The sequence below is a fragment of the Dicentrarchus labrax genome, unplaced genomic scaffold (genome assembly GCF_905237075.1).
Source record: "Dicentrarchus labrax unplaced genomic scaffold, dlabrax2021, whole genome shotgun sequence".
Taxonomy (NCBI): Eukaryota; Metazoa; Chordata; class Actinopteri; family Moronidae; genus Dicentrarchus; species Dicentrarchus labrax.
This window is the reverse complement of record NW_026136711.1, coordinates 24,186,614-24,203,825: the sequence shown is the minus strand read 5'-3', so window position 1 is coordinate 24,203,825 and position 17,212 is coordinate 24,186,614. Positions and strand designations below refer to the sequence as shown.

General features: G+C 37.2%; 1 protein-coding gene across 2 annotated transcripts; it reads left to right on the top strand.

Annotated features, from left to right (window-relative positions):
- Positions 1-12,796: 12,796 nt before the first annotated feature.
- rpl29 (ribosomal protein L29) lies at positions 12,797-15,505 on the top strand. 2 transcript variants are annotated; one of them, XM_051415782.1, is made up of 4 exons: positions 12,797-12,874; positions 13,307-13,359; positions 13,536-13,600; positions 15,334-15,505. In XM_051415782.1, the coding sequence occupies exons 2-4, from the start codon at positions 13,323-13,325 to the stop codon at positions 15,424-15,426; spliced, it is 195 nt and encodes a 64-aa protein (XP_051271742.1). In that variant the 5' UTR covers positions 12,797-12,874; positions 13,307-13,322; the 3' UTR covers positions 15,427-15,505. The 2 variants fall into 2 exon arrangements, with proteins under 2 accessions (XP_051271742.1, XP_051271743.1); XM_051415783.1 differs by having other exon boundaries at positions 12,848-12,874; positions 13,220-13,359.
- The last annotated feature ends 1,707 nt before the right edge of the window (positions 15,506-17,212 follow it).

The following is a 17,212-nucleotide window of genomic DNA, read 5'->3' as shown; positions in this document are numbered from 1 at the left end:
AAGTAGACGACAGCATTTACAGTAATTGACAGTGATTCACAAACCCATCTCGGAGCAAAAACAGGGCTCTTTTAATTTATTTTCAGCTGTGTATCTTTACTGTTTACCATTTGTGGACTATATGCTGCTTTTCCTAAAGGTAAAAAAAAAACAGTTTCAGCCAAGTGAAACTTCAAATATACATGTATTATACAGTATATCATCCTGTACAAGTAAGCACACATATTTCCTCTGAAAATATTAATACATTAATCAAAAAAGTGTCCTTATTCCACTGGAATGGACACAAGTGCTGCCTGTATGCCTTATCAGAACTGCTTGTCAAACACACACACACACACACACACACACACACACACACACACACACACACACACACCTGTCTGTGTGTGACAATTTCTGTAACTTTCTGAAACTGACAATCCCACTTTACATTGTGGTTGTGGGGGCGATAAAAGAGCCAACTTCTCTCTCTCAAGTTCTCCTTTTTTCATTCATCACAACTATTTATGTCACTTTTTATGTGAACAACCGAATGCAACACTACGAAAGCCTTCCAGGTGAGAGTACTGTGTGAAAATGTGCCCTATAATCCCCGCATTTGAATGATTTAAAAGTTCCATTCAGAACAACTAAACTTTTGAGTCGTAACTTGACCGTTAAGATTCATCATCCGGAAACCATGAATGTCCATTCAATAGTTCAGTCTGGACCAGAGTGGTGGACCAATAGAGGAACACTGCCATCCATTGAACCCCATCCATAGCACTGAAAAAAGCAATTCAAACTATTTCATCAGGCTCAAAATACAAATACATTCATGTGTTTTTCTTACCTCCTGACGTTTCTAATTAATACAGAAAGTGACCATATTCCACTATAGTTATGAAATGAAAATGTATTGGCAATGCTTTGCCTGTTATACCAAAGCTCAAAAGACCAGTGTGTGAAGCTGTGAAAGTAGAGACTAATGAAAAGTGTCTGGAGTGGTGTAGACTCAGGGTCACTGAGAGGTTTACTAGCTTTATTATATGGAAGAGTTTGTGGGCTAGGGTGTGAATTGGTGTTAAAGTGACACACACGCTTTCCTTCTGACACAATTCCTCTGTTAATTATGTATGTTATGTTCCAGTTTCATTTTGTGCCTCTGTCCGTACGCAAAACCCCCACATTGTTTACTGTATGAGAATATGACTCCCTTATCGTTACACAACGCATGCATGTATTTAGCCACTGTGGTGAGGCGGTAGTGTCAGGAGGTCATGTTTGAAATAAACTCTTTCACATGATGACACACAGCACAGGTGACAAAAAAGTATCTGTTACCTAAAAGGTTTGTTGAATGATTGGCAGAACTGGCACAGCAAGTGGAAGAAGTCACAGAATCATGCATGTGGTTATGCAATAATTACACAAATATATATTTAGTTTAAATATGTATTGTGAATGCAGGCTCTTCCAGAATGGATTATATAGTATAAAGAGAGAGAGAGTGAGAGCAGAGAGAATGAATCAAAAAAGAGAGAGCGGCGTCGGTGAGAGCAAAGCTGTGAATCAGACATAAAATGTTGACCAAAATATATATATATATATATATATATATTCTGACTTCTTCTTTCTTCAGACCTGCAGCTCTTCATATATCTAGAGAGAGAAGAGCTTAGCATTAACAGCAATGTTGTTGTTTTTTGATAAAAATATTGTGATTTATATCTTTATTGCTCACTATGGAGTAAAGTGTTTACTGTAGTTTTGCAGTTTAACATCTAATAGAGGCAAAAATGCATATAGAGACAGTAAATTTATATACAAAAACAATCTAAAGAATGTACACTAGACCGATCGGGTGGTGATGGTAAGGGATGTATATAAAATAAACCAAACATTTCTACGAACAATAATTTAAATTATATAATAAATGTGGAAATAAAGGCACAGAGATGAGGTTAAAGGTCTCATCACGGCATGTCAGTATCATCAACATTAACTCTACGTGTTCTTAAATTTAAACCCTCCTTTTCTAGAGCATCAAAACTTGAAAATTACATTTTCATATCAAATGCACCTCACATCACAACGCCCCCTCACCTTTTTCTCTCTGCAGTGGCTGCAGTGATCATTTATAGTTTCTCTTCAGTATAATTCAGTAGAAATGCCCATTGGCGGAGATGATAACTTTTAATCTCTCTCTGTCTCTCTCTCTCTCTCTCTCTCTCTCTCTCTCGCGCGCGCGCGCTCTCCGTCTCTGGAAGGACAATAGTGAGTCGTGCCTGCTTGTCTCTTCCCACCTTCCCACTGAGATAGAAAACAGGTCAGAGTAAGACTGGCTGTCCCTGAGACACATATTGTATAACAGGCTACCCAACAACACTGTGTTCAAAAATACCCAATGCTGAGCTGCACAGTGTGCAAGTGTGTGTAGGAGTGTTGTGAAACTGTATGTGCAATAAATGTGTGTGAATGTGAGTGAGTGTGGCACTGATGCAAATGAGTCACCGGAATATGATTAATACAGTTTGTGTTCTTTGGTTTTTAGGTTCGTTATTTAACCAGTGAATCTCTTTACATTAATCTGTGTCACCTGCGATAAGGAGCGTATCCTCACAAGAAGAACAACAGCATAAATCGTTTCAGCAAGATTATTGTAGAACATTATTATAGAGTGAGAAAAGGAGGAGGTCGGGCCCCCAACAGTGTTCATTCCACCATGGACCCAGGTTGTGAAACATTTCATTCATTCATTAATATCATATTAAAGTATTAGTGTGTGTATGGCTCCCTTGTCTCTTCTCCCTTCTGTGTGAATGACGTGTAGTCTTACCTTCTGACCTGTTAAGGGTCCTCCAGGATCATATTCTTCATATATGTTTACATACAATCTATAATTTTATTATCCTTATTGTCCATAATGTAATTTTGCTATGTTGGTCTATTCTGTAAACATCTATTGCATGTTTTTCTGTTCTGGAAGAAGGAGGCCTCCTCTCTTGCTCTTCTTGAGGCATCTTCCACTTTTTTTCCCCGTTAAAGGCTTTTTGGGCGAGTTTTCCTTATCTGAAATGAGGTTCTAAGGATATAGGATGTTGAATGATGTCCAGATTTTAAAGTGGCTTGAGGCACATTTGTGATTTGTGATACTGAGCTATAAAGACAATCATTAAGGCCATTCATCAAGCAAAATATTTGCTGCTTAAATTTGTTTCCATATGTGAAGATTTGTTGCTTTGTGTATATTTGTATGTGGCACATACAGTATATTACATAAACCACAGCTACCTGTATTTCTTATATTATAATATTTATCATATATTGTGAATATCCTATATTTTATGTATAGTACACATACTATAACTTCATGCTTATTTTTGCAAATGTATAATTACACAGTTCATTTATATAAGGGGCTGTATTGCTTTAATGGCATTTTTAACATTTGTTTAAGAGATATACTTCCTAACACGTGTCCCTTGTCTCTCTCAAAAGGAAGTAGATGAAGAAAAAGGAGAAAGTATTGTTGGTAGGGAGAAGGCTCAGGTAACCTTTAGGCTGCAGAAAATAAAATGGTGTTGAGTCTCGACCGAGTCACCGATAATGAGACAGTGCCAGATATCCTGATACTGTCAAGAAGCTACAGTAGAAAAGGCTCTGCCCTGAGCTTTCTCTTTCAAAAATAACAATGAGTGTGTATCCTGTGAACAGGGCTGCTGATATATTGTTTTTTAGTGAGGGAGTGTAAGGCTTTGGTAGTTACAAAGAAAACTTTATAATCAATATGTGCATTCACAATGAGCCAATGAGCAGAGACCAAGATAATGTAATCATATATACTGGCTCACATTCATTTTTTGGCTGCTGAGTTTTCAAATTAGTTTGATTGAGAGCAGAGCGGGGATGCCGGAGACGAGTACATTACAGTAATTAATACTGGAAGAAATAGCAGCATGTCTCAGTTTTTCTAGGTCACTTAAGTGAAGAAAAAGCCTTATCTTGGGTATATTTCTAAGAATATTGGAAGTGTTGGAGATCATGTTGATATCATTTTCAGAGAAAAGGTTAGAGTTCTTTACAAAACATTTTGAGGTAAACAAAATGATTATATTTTGATAGGCAAGGTTTAAGCTTTTATAGGACCAGGTTTTATTTCTTATTTAAGTTTTTTTTCTGCATTATTCTGTAAGAAAATTGACTGACTAGAGCAAAATGGTTCCCTGGGGGACCAACTAACAGCCATAAATACGGCTATTATTGCACTGAATAAAGTGTGTTAATGTAAATGTGGCAGACACCCCCCCCCCCAAAAAAAAAAAAAAAAAAAAAATAATTTTCATTCCCAGATCTTCAAATACTGACACTTGGGTCATGGTAAATGGGAAACATACAAAGTGCCTGGGAGCGAGCCACACAACAAAACAAGTTGCCACGGGTTGCCACAAGCACATGGATTCACAAAGTCAAATATGATGGGCAAGGTCAAGGCAATAAACAGCTGCAACTATAGTGTAAACAAATGTGAAATTCAAGATTGATACATGCTACATTTTGGCACAAAATAGCCTCACAGCAAAATGTTAAGTAGATTATAATTTCTTACAGTGGTTTGGTGTTTTTGGTATTAACCGAAATGTTTCAATTTAATGTTTGATCACATACAACAATATTTTTGTAGAAAGAATATTTGTATACTAGGCAATATTGTTTTGCTCTTTGTTAGAAAAATGATTTATTATATCTAACTGTCATTGTCCTTCCTTTTCTGGGGGTTGCAGCCTCTTTGATTTATCTCTTCAGTATTTCTAGGATCAATACAGCCTTTGTTGTCTAATAAAATAAAAGAACTTTGTGGCAACACCTTGAAGATAGATAGATAGATAGATAGATAGATAGATAGATAGATAGATAGATAGATAGATAGATAGATAGATAGATAGTCACACTGCCTTCTCCTTCCATCTCTTATCTTCCCTCCCTCCTGTCATCCCAGTTGTTCTTAATACCCTGATGTGCTTCATTCAAATTCTTTCATTCATCCCCTCCCATTAACCAATAGTAAAGCTTGATCTTAGCGAAGCCCGCCCACTTGTCTTCTCCCAGCGCTGATACACACGCTCTGCTTCCCTCCTCTACTCTCTCATTCGTTCATTCTCCCTTTCATTCTCGAATACTGCTCTCCGTCCTTCGACCATGATGAATGAAGTCAGTGAAGCAAAGCAAACGAGGAGTCAGGGACAGAAGAAATGGAAAGGCGGATAGATAGACAGCGCAAGAGAGAGGTTATGTGCATCGAATTATTGCCCACGCTGCAGGTTTGATGAACAGAAATCTCAAACACCATATCTGTCTTTGAGCATTCAGTACATGAAGCACATCCAGGACAAATCACAAGCCCGCACACACATATGCACACAGCAAGAGTGAGAGAGTCACAGTGAATAACTGTCAATGCCAGCTTGAAGAGGAAGTGGAGAGACTTTACAAGTGTGATGTACCAGTGATTCTCTCTGATGGAGGACAGTCAGTGTTTTGTTGTGAATCCGTCTGCACTGCAAGCTAACAAAAAAGAGGGCATTACAGCGGTAGTCATTTGTCATTTTAACCAGGCAGGAAGACATTCATCAAATGTACAGCATCTGGTGAGGAAGGATTTGCAGAAATACAGACAGCAACGGCTGCAGATTCCTCCTGCTGAGCACTCAGTGATTCACCATGTTGCTCTAAGGCACTGCAGCAGTTCAGGAAGGGATTGTTATTGTCACTTCTGTTACATTTGAAAAGAGATATTCTACTTTTACATCCACTGCATTTATCTGTTTACTTACATTTTGAATATTCTTCTGACCCACTGTGATGAGAAATCTTTCACATTTAAACAAACTGCACTGCAGTCTTTAAGGTAAAATAAGAGTGTGAATTATCATCGAGGCTAGTAAGTGATAGCCTGAGGGTATTTTCTTCTGTTTTGCCCTAATCAATCAGTAGCGAGTGGCGTATCAGTCCCTACCCAATTTTTAGTCAACACAGAAGCTATGGTAGCGGTTAACCTGCCATATCTAGTAAAATGCTGATTTAAGTGTTAATTATGTGAGAGGACTTACAACAACCAGTACATCTGCATCTATCTTATCCACCAAAGTTTTTCACAAAGTTTTTCTGTCACTATTTTCCATAGATGTAAGTAGCTTTGGAGGGAGATAACCGGGGGAATAGCTATCAATTGGCAGAGTATCAGGCCTTTTTGAATTGTTGAACAAACCTGACATGAGGGCTGAAACCAGGCAAAGTGAATGCTGTCAAATATGTCTTTTAAGTATAAAAATCAATCAGAATCTATATTATGGGTGTTCTGGTGGCCTGTCATGTTTCCGACCAGCAGCCAATGTAGGTCCAATATCCATTCTCCTCTTAGCTCTGTTTTTTGTCTGCCTGAGGTAAAGCTCTTGTTCTTTAGTTCTTTATGTGTCTGTTTGCTGCTGAGCAGGCAGTGTACAATGGGTTTTTAGAACTTTTTCACTGAAAACAGTTCCCTTGCTGCGGCCCAGAAATTACACTGATGAGTGCAGAGAGAGGGAACCAAAACAGTTAGCTGAAAGAAAAACTTTAAAATTCTGTGCAGAGCAGAGAGGAACTGCAGAGTCGGGGGATAATTCTCTTTGGCTCCTTTTATATTACACATAATCATTTGATCCTTCGCTAATATAAAAATATTGATCATAGCAGTGTTACGTTAGAAATCTGTTTACACACTTTTCATAATTAATTGCACAAAAAGGACAACAATCATTAAGCAGTAAGATTTGCCTTTCCCCTTTCGTAAGTTCATTAGCAGTCCGACTATACAGTAAACAGTCTGATGCAAAAATACTTACCATTGGTTTATGGGCTTGTAAAATTTCAGCTCCTAATTAAAAGCCAAACAAAGAGCAAATAATAGATTAATAACCACCACCACTGTCACTCCTCAAGTCGTCAATATCCTTGTGTGTTTTTCTTCTACTTATTATATTAATTTGCACTTTGTATGTGACACTAAGTGGATCTTCCTTTCTGTTTGGATGTGCCTGCCTAAAAAGCCTCCATAATCCAGAGACATAATAAGCAGCCTCTTTCATGTGTTGAGGTGAAGTGAGTCCCTGGGGGATTGACTCTGTGCTGCTCAAAGACGAGATTTCCTCTTACAGATGAAAAGGAAATGAAAGTGGGTGGGAAGCAGTGCAAAGGAGAAAGCAGGAGAGTAAGTAAGAGAGGGGGTTCAAGGGTAAAACTGAGAAAGAGGTGCAAGAAAGAGTTAAGTGCAGTGGAGTGAATTGGATTAAAAAAGAGAGCAGCAGGAAGCAGATGTGTGAAAGTGAATGCAACTAAATCAGCGTGTGAGTTAGACAAGATAATTGGTAAGCGATTACAGCATTGGTAGAAGACAATATGGTGCAATGTAGAAGTCCGGCATTCATACATTTATAAAGAAGCACAGCAAAATATACTTTACGTCAGCGTCACATTTCTCCATTGACAAGCACCACTACAACACCAGACAGCTGTATCATACATGATCAGGCCATATCTAGCTTGAACTACACATCCCACAGTAACAGTGTCATTCTCTGTTTGATAGGAGTGATGAGGTACGGTAAGATAAGGTTCACCTTATTTCATTAATGAATATGGGTCTATACCTTTCAGTTGCTCTATTTACTTTGATAGAGAGTGGTGACTGTGCTGAGAAGAAAGCTTGCAGTGCAGATGGCTTCGCTACATGTATTACCGAAAAGGAGAAGATAATAAGAGGCTTTTTTAAAGCAACCAGCCACAGTTCTTGTGGTCCCCAGGTGGAATCTCCACAGCCACTGTAGCCTTTAGGGTTATTATAGTTTAGTCCCAATTTTGTATAGAAGCTGGTCGAGCTGGAACTAATTTGAACTACGTTATGCACTGTAGATGTGTGATATATTTAACAACTGTGCATCAGGTTTTTTTTTTAAATAAAGGATCATATACCATGTGCCCTTACCATTTTTAAGATACACACTGTGGCCACCTTATTAGGTACAACTGTACAGTCTAACACAATCCAATGCAACTGTTCTGGGAAAGCAGATGTTTTGGCAGTGCTGTTGTGTTGGATTGTACAGGTGAACATAAAGTGGCCACTGAGAGTACATTTGGTATATAAAAACGTATTTTATCTGCACAGCAGTCAAATAATCGTAGTAAACTAAACAGCACAAGTTTCCCTTTTACAGTAAAAGTACTTGTCTTTAACTACACAGCAGAGACATATAAGAAGTGTGCTCTGTGACACAAATAACTGAGTGAAAGAAAGAATGACAGCAAGAGGACGACAAAAACAGAAACAAAGCCACAAAGAGCCCAAGCAGCATGTGTTCTTCTGTTCTCTCAAAGGGAAGCAGTGCTGGTGGCTTATTATAGGCAGTAGGCAGGATTTCATGTACAGCACAGTACTCTCAAGATGTTCATTCTGCAAAAAATTATAAAATTATAACACTGTAGCTATGTGATGTTAAATGATAACATCCTCCTGACACAAGAAACTCACCGTGACATGAAAAGAAGATGCAAAAGTAATTGAATTGCAATGCAATACCAGGGAAGCAATATAGCACAATGTTTAATAATTACAAACAGTTATGGATCTGCATGTGTGGTGATTTTTTTTTTCCTCATATGGAAAATGGGTTACAATCAGAATCTCACAAGATCTAATATCTAAGATCAGGTTAGACAGCACGCGAGACCTTCATATTCTGTAACTGAATTAGAGTTTGTGTGTGTGTGTGTGTGTGTGGTGTGTGTTTGTAAAAGACTAGAAATGTAAAGAGTCTGGGATAGATGAATGGATGCTACCAGAACATCTAAAGTGCAGTAAATAACACGGCCTATTGCAATAGTTTAATCTGTACAAAAAACAAAAACCACTAATTGTGGGAGGTTATGTGCTGGACTTTTTCTTGACACTTTCTTCCGGCAGTGTTTACCTGGTGAACCAGTGAACTTTTCTTTTGACAGTGAAAAAATTAAATAAAATAGACTAACCAGCAAATAAAATTACAGACTTGGATGACTGAATTTATGAACAAGTTTGTGTCATCTGTGTAGCAATGTAGAGATGTAGCCTGTAAATAAAAGTGTACAGGAGACAGTCCTTAAAGTCTTTTCTCTTGTAAATTACAGTTTGAAAACACCAATAAAGCATAAATATGACCTTTGTGGCACCTGTCCAAGCGTATTTTCTAGTGTAGCATCTTCTTCACCTTATTCTGATGTGCTGTAATGGGCTCATGACTGCCCCCTGAGGCCGAAGAGAGGATACACCCACTGGGACATGACAGTTAGTAGTGTGTGTTTTGCACCCGACCACCACAAGGGGCAATAATAAGAGTCCCCTGCACATTCAAAAAATAAGTTTCTTTGATCCAGTTTTTTTCCTAACATAATCACGTGTTATGGGGTTGAGCTATGATGATTGCGAATTTCACTAAACCAAGTGAAATGATCTCACTTCATTAATAAATACTTCACACAGACACTGAGAAAATATTCACAGAGATTTGTTCAGTTTGCAGTATAGACTCACACTCCCACAGCACCACAACTACCACTTGTTAAAAATCTCACAGGAAAAGAAAACCAGTTCTTTCTTGACCACTATGTATGAAAAAAAAAAACAACACATTGCACCCAAATCTATAATTGACTGAGCGGAGCCGAATGCTGCAGAGTGGAGTGGAGAGGCTCGTATGATCAAACAGGGGTCTAAATATAGGATGCTGCTGCATGATTTCTTCTGCTTGAGCGGGGAATCGCCCAACCTCAGCTGAGAATGAGAGGAGAGATTAAAGGAAAGGCAAGGAAAAGAAAGGAAAGGAAGACAAGAAATTAGAACCATGTTTAGAAAAAAAATCCCTCGGTTCTGTCAGTGTATGATGAAGTGTGTGTGTGTGTGTGTGTGTGTGTGTGTGTGTGTGAGAGAGAGAGAGATGTAAACTCGGTCACATGGCTGTGCATCCTTTCACATTCATCACAACACAGGGGAGGGCCAGCAGCTCGGTAATCTCTGTGGATCTGTCTATAAATGCTGGCTGCTTTACAATCTGTCCATCATCTCACCATGCTGGTTGCAATGTTGTGGCTTAAGTGGAAAATCACTAAAAGAAGCGGTCGGTCCATTAAAAGCATGATGAATGGCAAGTGTATCCAAATCTCCACCAGATTTCATTCAGATTTTTAACAGTGAATCCAATCATAGATTTTCTTCTGTGGTCCTCTGGGGTTATTTTTATCATCGAGAAACTGTATGACAGCTTAGCCAGGGATTGTCAGGGAGTGTTTTGCTTAAATTACCACTAAATAGTGCTAGGTGGTATGGCCAAAGATTTTTATCACTTTTTAAGATTCACAGTATATCACAGTATTTGTTGTTTTCTTCAAAATGATACACTATATAAAGGAATCAGGATGTAAACAAATGCAAACAACTTGCTTCCTTTTAAAACAAAAACATTAAAATAGTTGGATCTACTTAAACAATTTAAGTATTCAAAGAGTTTTTTCTGAAATGTTTTATTACAAAAGTAAGAAATTGTGTTTTTGCCCGTTAGTTGCGGCTTATCAATTGTCATGTCATAAAGTTAATACAGCTCCACTCCCAACACACACTACACAGCTTTCAGCCTGTTGAAGAGTTACAACAGTTGTTTCAGCTATGCACTGATATGGCAGTATAACAACAATATGAGACCAGAAGTTTAATCTAAAAGATACAAAGTAAAATTTGCTACTTTTTAAGTCAAAAAGATGAGATAGTGAGTCAGTCCACAGCCACGCTAGCAGCTCTGAGGATGCTTTGAGGTAAACGCTAACATTAGCCTGCAGTAACATGCTCATAATGACAATGTTAACATGTTGATGTTTGCTGTATGTGGTTTAACACGTCAAAGCCAAACTGAAACAAAAAACAGCGTCTTTTGTCTGCTACAGCATCAGTTCTCTGTAAATCACATGTTCTCTGTTCCCCTTTGAGAAAAAAAAATCTGAAACCAAAAGGAAGAATTTTCTATTTTTTGGTTTCATGATGGCGCCCCCTAGTTTTGCAATAATATGATTAGGTAGTTGCACTGCTAGTGTGACTAATGGGACTTTAAATGAAATGGGTCAGCAGTTGTAGCTGAAATGAAAATGTTGATGCACATGTTTCCTTCCAGTAAGTCGTGAAATGACCCCATTTGCAACCACCTAGTGAGTGCTCAGCTTCATAAAGGCTAACCTGGATTTAATTGCTGACGTTTGGTCCCGTAAACGTTTCTTGTTCATGGGGCTCATGAGAAATTCAAGCTCTGTCGCAATCAGAGGCTAATAACTTTTTGTTCAACCATTTCTGAACCACATGTAATCACTTGAAGTGAAGAGGGTGACATTACGCAGCTGGTGAGATATTAACAGTAGCAATTTAGTAAAAGAGAATAAAATATGAAGCCATTTTAGGCTTGTGTATAACCACAGACCTTATTTAATTGGTAATAATTAAAAGGAGCTGCTGAGAATTAGCATTATGCTCTTCAAACAGGCAGTGGTTTGATACTAGTCTTTTATTAGGCAGAATGAAAAAGATAAAGTAAAAGGAGTGGTTGATGGAGTAGTCAGATCCCTTACTTTAAGTAAAAGTACCAATACAATTATATAAAACACTCTGTTATAAGTAAAAGTCCTGCACTCAAAATCCTACTAAAGTAAATGTGCAGAGAGAATAAGAAAATACCTCTTCAGAGGAAAATGGCCCCTGTGACTGGTATATGAGAATAAATCACTTTATTAGATTGTTTATAACGAAGCATCCGTCTGTACAGTAGCATTGTGGGGACCGCCCAGAAAAAACAAAAACTGAATATGATATTCATAGATATGTTTTCAATAGTGTATAATGACCTAAAAATGACATAATAATGACCTGTAACTACATTGCTGAATGCCACTAAATCCTACAAATTGGACCTTAAAGGAAACCTTCTGAGATGTTTAGAGTAGAAATACTACTGGTTTATTGTGTGAAAATGCATGCATTGTATTTTATATGTTTATTATACTTTATGATCTTAGAATTAAACTAACTAATAGGTATACCTGTGAAAGAAATGTAGTGTATTAAAAACAAGTTACATGACGTAAGCTATAAAGTAGCAGAAAATAGAAATACCCAAAAAGTAAAGTTACTTTACACCTCTCTGGAGAAGAAAAGAAAAGAACACCAAAAAGGGAAAGAGAAAATAAACACAATTTGGCAGAGAACAAAGAAATGAATGTACCTTCCAGACAAAGGAAGTTGTGTCATTTTCACACTTTCTGAAGAACTTTGTTATTCTTAAGAACTTTTACCGAAATATTTCCAAAACTGAAAGTCTTATTAATGCTCTTATTATTATTATTATTATTATTAATAATAATATTTAAAAATAAATCATGTATTTATTTATCTTAATTTGAATCTTACATTTACATGGATTTATCTCTTTCTTGCTCCTTTTTATTTAACTCTATTGTTTTAAACTTTAAACTCTGTACATTATACCTTGAATCTATCTCTGTGTATGAAATGTAAACTTTATAAATAAAACCTAATGAAGACACCAGGAAAAACGTGTTACCTTTTGCTCCTGGATTGTATTTCTCTCCTACGAACAGAGGGTGACACCCTGTGGGCAGCTGTGGGCTCTCACCTTAAACATCATAAACCACCGACAGGTGGCAGTGTCATTAAAACAGACCAGCCTTTTCTTCCTCTCTTGACTTGACACTTCTTCTTCTTCTTCTTCTCCTCTGGCCGCTTTGGTTTCCTTTCTCTTCCGGTTGTCGTCTGTTCGTGTGGCAGGTACACAGTTTTCCCACCTAGGTGGACTTTTAAAATCTTCATCAATCTTGGTGTATTTTACATTCCTGCACATAAACACCCACTGGTTTTGATTAATCACTTTACTGCGCACATTTCCATCGTAATATGTTTTAGATGCGATGCTCATTAAAAGTTGAAAATTGGATTTAAAAATTGCTAACGCTGCCCCTGGTAGTTGTCCCTCTTACGGTCTAAAAACGTGTTCATTAATAACTATAATTGCCCACATAAGTAAACAATTATCCACCTTTTAGGTAGACATTTGACTGCTACTGTTTGTTTACGATGTTGTTTATTAAACGCATTTGTTTACATTGTACGAAGTTTCCCTGGCTGCCGGATAGCTGACATGCTAGTGGATGCTACACCGAGCTCAGCGTCTGATGTTGTCTGAACTTTTCTCCTCTTCAGATTAATCAGTGTCCAAATGGCGAAGTCTAAGAACCACACAACCCACAACCAGTGTAAGTATGACTGTAGTTAACGCACATCTTGTTGAAGTCAGGTGATGTCCGATAGCGATATCAGCTTTTAAACTTTGCATGTTCGTCCACTTAAACATTGTGTTCAGGTGTAACGTTACTGTGCGTTGGACAAATGGACTTAATGTGTTAATAGTTTTTTGCTCTCGTCTGAACAGCTCGTAAAGCCCACAGGAATGGCATCAAGAAGCCCAGATCTCAGCGCTACGAGTCTCTGAAGGGGGTACGTACAGTTACAGCTCTGTGCTGATGGTATGTTTTACATGTGCAAAAGATATTTAATGGCTCAGAATTAATATATGCATGGTAGTAACCTGGGTACCTGCAGCAGGTCAATAATCAGACTCTATTTTGCTCTCTCGCTTTAGCTTTATTAGTGATACAAGAGTGGGGTTTTTTTTGTGTATGCTGGAGAATTTGGATTGATTTTGGATTTTCCCCATATTGAACAAATGTGTCTGATACAGTTCAGCTGTGGAAAGCAGCACATACAGTCCTGCAGAGGCTACTCTTTTTTTAATTGGATTAGTTTGAATATCATAATTCATCCCTACTAACTATAATTGTTCCTTACACACTGCTGCTTATCAGTTATGTCTGAGATCTTTTATGTCTGTGTTTTTACATACAAGGAATCTGCTTTGGTATACTGGTATATAAGAAACGCAGTACTACAAAAGAATATATAAAGATGAAAGCCAGTACTGCAAGTTAAGAAACATAAGAAAATGATGACATGAAAGAGAAAATATATATATATATATATATATATATATATAGCAGAGTAGCAGAGACACTTGATGATCTTAAGGAGAAATCCTGTTAAGGAAATAGATTCTTTAATTCCTTCCTGATCACAAACACATTTTCATATACATGCTTTTTAAGAAATCAGATTATCGCTTGCTTTAGGAGTCGAGTGTCGAACCTTGCCTGGACAAAGATGCACGTTACATTTTCTTTACAAAAGTTAATGGGAATTGGTTTTCAGACTGAACCGACTGGTGTGATTTCTAATTTTCTAAAGTGTTGAAAATTTGAAGAGCCAGAATTAAAAATGCTGAAAGCATTGTCCAGTTTTTAACAAAACCTGTATGAACCTGTTTCCTTTATATGGTTGTACATTGACATCACTGAGTCAGTTTGACTTTAAGACTTTTCTCTTCTTGTGCTGATATATTTAATTTTAGAATTTATATTTATCCATAAAAAGGGCCACAGTGGCTGTTTTCCAACAAAGTAACACAGATTCACTTAAATGAACGTGTCTTAAGTTTTAGGTAATCTATTAAAGGACCAATGAGGATCAGATGTGTCCTTATTTAGGTAGCCCAGTACTTCAGCTAAACAGTTTTCTTGGGGAAACTGTGATTGTTGTTCCTTATTGTGAGTGTAACCAGCAGACAGGTTTAGAAGTTGCAGCTGAATGTTGAGATTTTCAAATGTTTGTGAATTGATTTGTTGTAGCATTGTTTTCAATAAGCTAACCTAACTAACATAACATGATCCTAGTAGAAGGCTTGTTGTGCCTTTACTTACAGGAAATGTATTTTCATACGTACCATTTCACAATCTTTGATCACCTCTCACAGGAATGGCTGGGAAATAATTCTATTCTATTACTTATTATAACAACTTTTAAGTTTTGACTTTAGAGACCAGTGTTAGAATTAACTGGCTTGAGACTGTGGATGTAAGTGTATTGTACCGTGGCCAGATGTTAAACTGTGGCACTAACCACACAATCCTGATTGCATAGGCTAGTGAGGGGGTTCTGATCTTTTTTTTTCTAGTTAAACTAGAAACCTGGATAATGTTCAGTTTGTTTTTATCCAGTTTGAGCCTGTGTGTCTTTTGCTTTGTTGTATAGATAATAGATCTCAGAATTGTGCACCACCTCCACACTTGCATCCCACCTCCTCACTTCACTGTTTTTTTTCTTTTTCTTTGCTGCAGGTGGACCCTAAGTTCCTGAGGAACATGCGCTTTGCTAAGAAGCACAACAAGAAGGGCATGAAGGCGGCGCAGAAGGCAGTTCAGGCGAAATAGGCTGCTATCCGGTCACCTCCATGTCTGTCAGCGTTCCACGTTTCCACCATCACAATAAAGCTATGCTTTGTTAACAAAACATCAGATTTCATTTCCATTTTTTTGTTGTAATTGCCTCAGTCTGATTGTATGAAATGAATGACTTGATTGGCTGCCTTCCTCCAAGGTGATTTAAACTGTCTGGATCAAAATCACAAGAGGGAATGAGGATTATTACACAGGGCGTCTGGCAGCTGAGTGTTTAAGACTCGTACCATATAACTGAGGCATCCTCTGACTCCAGCTGTGGACCTGTTTTTATTTCTGGTCTTCCTCTTCTGCATTTCCTATCTATATCTCTGCTATCACTGTCAAATAAAGGCAAACAACCTTAAAATAATTCAGGTTCACATTCAGAGAAATGAAGTTGGTAGGGTTAGTAAAGTGTTTTCTGATATTGTTTTGTTCCTTTTAGAAATGTGATGAAGGTGTAAAGTACTTTTACAAAAGGGATAGTACATTATCTCTCAAACATCCAAAGCTGTTGGTGTATATCCGACCTTTGTCTTACTGTAATTATTGATAGAGATGTAAGATGTAATTACTAGAAACGTACTTTCTACCAGATATTAGGTGTTACTGTCTGAATAATAGAAAAATGATTGACACTGAATTTAATTACATTCTTATGGTACATACCTTTTCTTTTTACACAATTGCTGGTTTTACAAGTGTCCACCTTCCTCATTAATATACTGGGGTTTTCTGTTACACTGAAAAAAACAAAACAGTTTTAGTTATTTTAGTCCTTGTCACCTGGACAAAGATACAAAGATGAGATATAATGTAGAAAAGTCGGATTATAAAAGCTTCCTTTGCGGAGTACAATATTTATTTAAAAGAAAAGTCATTTCTGTCTGAACACAGTTAAATATATAAACACTGCTAAACAACACTTAAAACAAATAGTACCATCAGCTATCAGACTCCACAGTGCCACAGCACCCAGAACCTCCAACCTCTGCTCATTAATGACTGCTAACTTAACTAAACTTAACTTGCAATAATTGCACATGCACACCACATTTCTATACTGAATACAGTGTATATATTTTCAATTATATCTTTGAAATATTTTATTATATTTTTTTATACGTCGGTACTTTTACTCTACGTTTCCCCTGTGCTCCTGTGTCAAACAGGAATTTCTCCCATGGTGGATCTATAAAGGAATATCTTACCTTAAATTATTGGGAGAGACACAGATTGACACAAATTTAAAGCATAAATACAGGCAGAGCCTTGATGCATGATTGTATTTAAGCTTAGTATTCCCTTTATGTCCCATTACGGTCCCTGTATTCTCTTATCCATGAACTCTGTACATGTACTGTAGATATCAGTCATGTGGTGTGCAGTCACACCATATTTTCTAATGAAACTACAAGAAAAAAGAATTAAGGACAGTGCGAAATTTACCAGGATGGGGACAGGCACTGAATTTTATTTATATTTAATTAATTTATATTTAATTTAATAAGTGCAAACCTCCCCAGCCTTATCTATGAACCCCTCCCTTGAAAAACAAATTGACATCAACTTGAGGACAAAGATTAATACAACCAAAATACTGCAAAACATGCCACTGACATGTTTAAATGTAAACACAAATAAATGAACTACATATGTGAAGTTTGGCAGTACAGTTTCTGTTTCAGAAACTTCCTACTGCTTTTTAAAAAACTATTTATTTATGTGACATTTCCCAACTATGTCGAATAAGTCACATTTCGGACAAAATGAAGCA